The sequence below is a fragment of the Pteropus alecto genome, unplaced genomic scaffold, assembly GCF_000325575.1.
Source record: "Pteropus alecto unplaced genomic scaffold, ASM32557v1 scaffold359, whole genome shotgun sequence".
Taxonomy (NCBI): Eukaryota; Metazoa; Chordata; class Mammalia; order Chiroptera; family Pteropodidae; genus Pteropus; species Pteropus alecto.
The window spans coordinates 4,165,123-4,172,211 of NW_006443119.1; the positions used below are offsets into that span (position 1 = coordinate 4,165,123).

The following is a 7,089-nucleotide window of genomic DNA, read 5'->3' on the forward strand; positions in this document are numbered from 1 at the left end:
TTAGAGTCAACAAAAAAGATCTCTTTGGTAGGACTTGAGTGAACAATTTCAGTGGAGTGATCACAGCAGAAGTGTCTTGGTAGTTGTTCTGTTTGAGGATATGATGACATGTTTGGACCATATTATGCCTCAGAAATGAGGTTTTTAGATTCAGAACTCAGCTGAAACACCATGTAAAAGTCCTTCATGACCCTGTCACCAAATCCAGTAACCACTTCTCAAAGTTTGTATTTTTTGACTACTTAATTCTGCTATGTCATTTCTCCCTGAAACTCTCATCTTTATGGTTTTCTTGACATGCACCTTACTAGTAAACCCTTTGTTAACTTAGTTTGGTTTAAGTGGTGGATATCATTACTGATTGGGATACAGAGCACGACTCTCTCCTTGCTCCTCTGTTCCCCTTTCTAACGTAAGTATGATAATGTGTGAGATGAACATTTGCTCAGAAGTCTCCATGCACAGGACATAGTTTCCTCCACAGTGATAATATTCATATATATAAGCCCCAGAGAGGCACAGTAGTTTTATCTTTTTATGCGCAAGGGTGTTAAACATTAACTCTCTGGTCATAAAGGAGGGAACTGGGCTCAGTTCAGCTATTATTTGTCTCTTATTCTAAAGTCCAATTCTGATGGGAATTATCCCTTTGATGACCCTTTTTATTGCTTTTAGACACTGAGGCACCAGCATGCAGAAAAAGAACTTCACAGAAGTAGTAGAATTCATCTTCTTGGAATTCTCTATCTCTGGAAAACACCAGACAACCAATGCTCTTTGTGGTTTTCCCAACTATCTACATTTTAACTCTAGCTGGTAACATAACCATTGTGACCACCAGCTGCATTGACCATTATCTCCACACTCTCATGTACTCCTTCTTGAGCATGCTAGTTAGTTCAAAGACAGTATACACATTGGTCATTGTCCCACGAATGCTTTCTAGTCTCATTTTTTATAAACTTTTTGGCAGGCTGTGCAATACAGATATTCTTTTCTGTCATCTTGGCCACTAATAATTGCTTTCTACTCCCAGCAATGAGCTATGACTGCTTTGTGACAATCTGCAACTCTCTAAGGTACACAGTTATCATGAGCAAAGGGAAACATGCTAGGTTAGTATGTGGGTCCTTTGGCATTGGTCTGGTTATGGCAGTCCTCCAGATAATAGCCACATTCAATTTTCCCTTCTATGACATAGTGGCAGACCACTTCTTCTGTGATATTTACCCAGTCATGAAACTTTCACGCATTGATACCACTATCAATGAGACAAGCAATTATGATATAAGTGCATTTATGATTTTTGTGTCTTTGGGCCTGATCTCCATATCCTACATTCTTATTATCTCCTTCATCCTTAAGATTGTCTCAGCCAATGACCAGAAGAAGACCTTTTCCAACTATGCCTCCCACCTCACTGTGGTCATTGTTCATTATGGCTATGCCTCCATTGCCTACCATAAGCTTAAGTTAGAACACTCAATAGACCTCTCTCTATAACTTACATTACTCCTTTGCTGAACCCTGGTGTTTATAGTCTGAAAAACAAGTTCAAGGATACCCTCTACAGAGCTGTGGGCAGAAACATTTCTTAACAGATTGAATCTTTTTGTTAGGAGATTTTAGCCTAGTGTAATGTGTGTCTACTCACAAATATAGCACAATACACAAGTTTATCAAATACAATGTTTAGAATATGTCAGAGAGTAAATGCTTTTCTTTTTCATGGTCTAGGAATAAGGCAGAAAACAAAATTTATGCTATGGTGAATTTTGTTACCAGATACAAGAATAATTTTAAGCTGAATTAAGACTACTTGTTTCTCTGCAAACAAGTAGTTTTGAAACCTTTTCTGGCCCACAGTTTACCTGGCTCTTCTCAGACAGTGAGATCCGTGACCTAGTCTGGTAAGGAGATGTGGAAAAGAAGCAGTTGGAACATATATGGAAGGGGTCTTAGGAAAGTAAGCAGCAGAGACAGCCAGAAGATAGCTTTCATTCACAGGAGGTAAATCACTTGCCCTGCAATTGTCAATTCATAATGGGTTTCCGAAATTCTTGTTTATTAAAAAATGAACAGCTTCAGCATAAAGGGTCACTTCTTCCATTATCCAGCCATGTTTGCTTCTTAAATAGTAATCATTTTTATGTGTATTCCTTCCTTCTGTGCAATCAAGGCAAAAATTTCTGTTGTTTTCTAGAGACTAGCTAAGTAGGGAGAGAACATATTAGTGTCTTTTCTCTGTAACTGCACTCTTATCCAGATGCACTTTTAATAAAGACTCTTCTCTTTTCAACCTATGGAAGCTTTTTAGATTTCTAATTTATATTTAGTAGCTGCAATGACATTGAATTAGTTGTCTAATTCAAATGTCATTTAGTACACAGTGCAAACTTCATATTTCTCCTGATATTTATATAGAAATAGGCATAATCATGCTACATCATTTTATGTCCTCAATGAGGAAGATTGTTGGAATATTTTGTTTTATGTATCTTCCCACCAGAGTTGGTCTCTACTCTGAGAAAGAGCTGGAAGACACAGAGACACAGATATGAAAACATCTATTTTCACACACTCCTGGCTCCCATTGTTATATTATGCCCAGATTAGTTTCTATCCCTTACTTTCCAGTTTTATTTCTCTGTTCTGAACCACAGAAATAGTACTATTATATCTTCTAGGTGACCTGTAATTTTCTTTCTGTTCTATAGATCCCTATAAAGGCTGAGGTTTCTTTGTACAGTCCCTTGTGGCAGACCGTCATATTTGGGTGACATCATAACTGATGTCAGTGTCTCCCTGATAACTAGAACCTGATTTCTCTCTAGAAAAGGTGTCTCAACCTGAGTTTTACAGTTCCCTAAGGAGTACTTGGATAGGTTTCAGAGGGTTTTTGAACTTTTTGATACTATTCACTGAATTTTGAGCACAAGTGTGAATGTGCTTTTTCCATCATATTTTTAAAGAATTTTCTCTGGTATAAGTATTTCTTCCATTAAATCCCAGCAGAAGTAGACCATTTGCTTCTACAATTTTTAAAAACTCTCTTAGAGAAGTGCTCTTTGACCATGTCCATTTTTGCCTATACGGGCACTGCTATTTTTCATTTACTTGGGGAAATGGAAGGTGTAAGTGGTTCTCAGTTAGGAGTTGAAGGATAATGGGTGGTGGATGGATATCAGAAGGCACATGTGTTTTTCTTTTTTGGGAGTTCTCTTGCCTTTCCCCATTCCCTAAGTGTTTAAACATCCTCCTTGCCCCTCCCCCTCATACCTCATGGATGAGTGAATTCCCCACTAGCCCAACAGCCAGACCACAAGGAAACCTACAGAACAAAGGAAGATTCCTGCTAGGCCTGCTGGGATTACTCACAAACCATTCACCCACACCAAGAAGGGGAAACAGAGTCTTTAAGTATACCCTACACAAAATAAACCCAAACATTCATTCCCTACAGGGAACCTATAGAATAAAGGCTGGAGATTGCCAGCAGGCTTTCTTGATACATACCCATGTCTTTCACATCTTTCCCACTATATACTCACACCATCAAAGGAAAATAGGTAAACAAAATCTTTAAAATGTAATTCATAGACACTAAGAATGATATATAAACTGAATTCCCTAAACACTCGTGATCTTTGTCTGTCTGTTTGTCTGTTTGTCTTTCAGTCTGTCATTTTTCTCCTGGTCTTTTCTCTCGGTCTCTCTGTCCCTTTTGGCTCTCTCATTCTTTGTCTCTGAGAGACCACATTCTGTCTATGAAGTGTCATGTCTTCTCTAATAAACTTTCCTTTTGACTCTAACTCTGGCATGGGTTTGAATACTTTCCTGCACTCAGTCAAGAACCCTCTCTCTCTAGGTGCAGGACTTGAATCTCCACTTGTGGGGATTTCTGTAACACAGAAGTGGGAGGGTCTCTAATGGCCACAGATCCTCCAGTAAGATGAATCAGGGACAGTGGTCATTTGATTGTTGTCCCTTATAATCATTTATAATACTTAGATTGCTGGCTAAAATGGGGGCTATCTTCATTATAGTCATTGTTTTTGTCATCACCATCATCATCATTTTTCGAAATCTCACTCTACCCATGCTTCTTAATCTTTCTTCTCTTGCATACTGCAAGTACCGCTTTTTTAAGTACTTTTTTTTGTTTAGCCACTTAGTTCATCAGGAAAATATTCATAATAACATGTATCAATCTATGAGTATTTCTCAAGCACTAATTGTCAAGCAGTTAACTAGCCCCATGGTTACTATAATGAGTAAGCAGGGACTGTTTCAAGTTATTCAGTCTGATGGGTAAGACAAAGAAAAAAACAAAAAGTACAAAAACTTGCTATAAGCACACATACAGGATTGTTGTTTGGGGTCAAGGAAGTTGTACAAAAAAGAGAACTGGTCAAGTATATTTAGAAGGTCAGAAAAGAATTCACAGAGAGATTTGTGACATTAAGTCAATTGAACTGGGAGAGGAATGAGAAAGGGCAGTCAAGCAAAAGAGAGAAGCCTGAGCAAGGAAACCCAAGCCTGAAAAAAGTGTTAGGATAGGTATTTTATTCACCTCTGTGTGCCCAATGACATGTTGCATATTAGTAGAAAAATGGGAGGTGCTTTGTATAGATGAATGTATGAACACCTGTTAAGTATAAGGTCTTGTCCAAGGATATCCAGGGGTTTTTTGATAGATATATCCTATCATATTCCATCTGTCTGTCTTACAGACTTTTCTTGCCTAAAGTAAGCTAACAGAGAAAATAATGGGGTAGAGGTGATAATCTTAGGAGCATACTTGAAATTATTTCCCCTCATTGTATGATTGACTGCAGTTGCTCCATCAACTCATTTGACATTAATATTTTTATGTTAATTAGTCACTCAAAACTGGGCTAGAAAAATTTCCTTCTTTTGAACGTAACTGGATTAGCACTAGATTAATATGCTTTAGCCATAATCAGAACTATAACAAACTTAAAAATGATTACTTGAGAGTTTGACATATAAAAGCATAAGATATTTTAAAATTAACCTTATAAAAAAAATTATAAAACAGACTATTATGGATCTTAAAACTTCTGAGATATGATTTCCATTGTTGACTTTGTAGCTTCCCTGGAAAAAACCAGTTTCATTTGATATCCTTTCCCATTCCCTACTGGCAATGCATGATGAATTAGAGGAGAAAATAGTTGCAGCACTCCCAACAATAAGTAGATAAAAACATTTTCTTAATGGGTACAAATGTTTCTGGAAGATGAGAGGGGAAGGAGGTGGCCAGGAGAGATAAAATTAAACCAAAAAGCATACAGGTAGTAAGTGGCACAAGAGCTTAAATTTTAATGTCATTTTGAAGAGTTCAAGTACCCAAACCGGTTTGTTGTTGCAGAAGTGTGTATACATATGTGAGTATGCGTGTGTGAGCATGTGTGTATTTCATGCACATGTCTATTTCTAAGCAGTGATAATGCTTTATTTCATTCAATAATTATCCCTGATATTTATGTAGTTCTTTATAGTCTACAAGGTCTTTCACATTTATGACCTCATTTGATTCTCACAGAACTCCTATAAAGGAAATCTTACAGTCCCATTTTTCAGATAAATAAACTGGGGGTATATTAAGTGACTCTCCAAGGTCACAAACACCATTGGAGATAGAAATAGAGCTAAAACAAAAGTGAGCCTCAATTACAAATCTGTTAATCCTAAATTCTGTGCTCTTTTAATTACTCTATCCTTATGTACAACAACACACTTTATTAATTCTTCAGAGAATAAGTTATGATAAATGAGTAAACTTTGTTTTAGATGCTAAAGCTTCATTTAAAACAGTATTGATCAAATCTTTTTGAAATGTTCTATTTCATTCCTTATCTTAGGACACAGAGTGTATTGAAGATCATGAATTTATCTATCTATCATCTATCTATCTATCTATTCTATCTATCTATCTATCTATCTATCTATCTATCTATCTATCTATCTATCATCTATCTATCTATCATCTATTTATTTATTGATTTTTCATGCATAGATACCAAGATTGTCTTTATTTTCTTTTTCTTTTTCTTTTTTGCCATTTAAAATTTTTTTTTAACATTTTACTTTTTAATTTTTCCCCCTCTCCCCTCTCCTCTCCTCCCCCCTCTCTGGTAACCACTAGTCCATTGTCCATGTCCATGAGTCTCTGTTTGTTTGTCCTGTTCATTTGTTGCTTTTAGGTTTATATCCCACATATAAGCACTATCATGTGATTTTCAACTTTTTCTATCTGGCTTATTTCGCTTAGTATGATTATTTCAAGGTTCATTCATGTTGTTGCAAATGGCAGTATTTCATCTCTTCTTATGGCTGAGTGATATTCCATTGTATATATATACCACAGCTTCTTTAGCCAATCATCAATCAAAGGACATTTCAGTTGCTTCCATGTCCTGGTCACTGTGAATAATGCAGCTATGAACATCGGCATGCAAATATCTTTTTGGATATGGGTTTTCAAGTGTTTGGGGGTAAATACCCAGCAGAGGGATAGCTGGATCATATGGTAGTTTTTTTGAGGAACCTCCATACTATTCTTCACAGTGACCATACCAATTTGCAGTCCCACCAGCAGTGTATAAGGGTTCCTATTTCTCTACATCCTCCCCAACATTTGTTATTACTTGTCCTGTTGATTATAGCTATTCTAACAGGTGTGAGATGGCATCTCATTGTGGTTTTGATTTGCATTTCCCTAATAGCTAGCAATGATGACCACCTTTTCATATGTTTGAAGGCCATTTGTATGTCCTCTAGGAAGAAGTGTCTGTTCAGGTCCTCTGCCCATTTTTTAATTGTGTCATTTGTTTTTTTGTTGTTATTGAGTTGTATGAGTTCTTTGTATATTTTGGATATTAGGCCCTTATTGGAGGCATTGCTTACAAATATATTTTCCCATTCGGATGGTTGTCTCTTTATTTTCTTGATGGTTTCTTTTGTTGAGCAGAAGCTTTTTAGGTTGATGTAGTCCCATTCATTTATTTTAGCTTTTACTTCTCTTGCCTTTGAGGTCAAATTCATAAAATTCTCTTTAAGTGC

The 7,089-nt window shown here is 36.6% G+C and overlaps 1 protein-coding gene across 1 annotated transcript in view; it reads left to right on the forward strand.

Annotated features, from left to right (window-relative positions):
• Positions 1 to 691: 691 nt before the first annotated feature.
• The window catches only part of LOC102894700 (olfactory receptor 10J3), a 168,586-nt gene continuing 162,188 nt past the window's right edge, over positions 692 to 7,089 (forward strand). Inside the window, 3 exon segments of the mRNA XM_006922926.2 lie at positions 692 to 769; positions 771 to 961; positions 963 to 1,186. Coding sequence (XP_006922988.2) covers positions 692 to 769; positions 771 to 961; positions 963 to 1,186 — 493 coding nt within the window.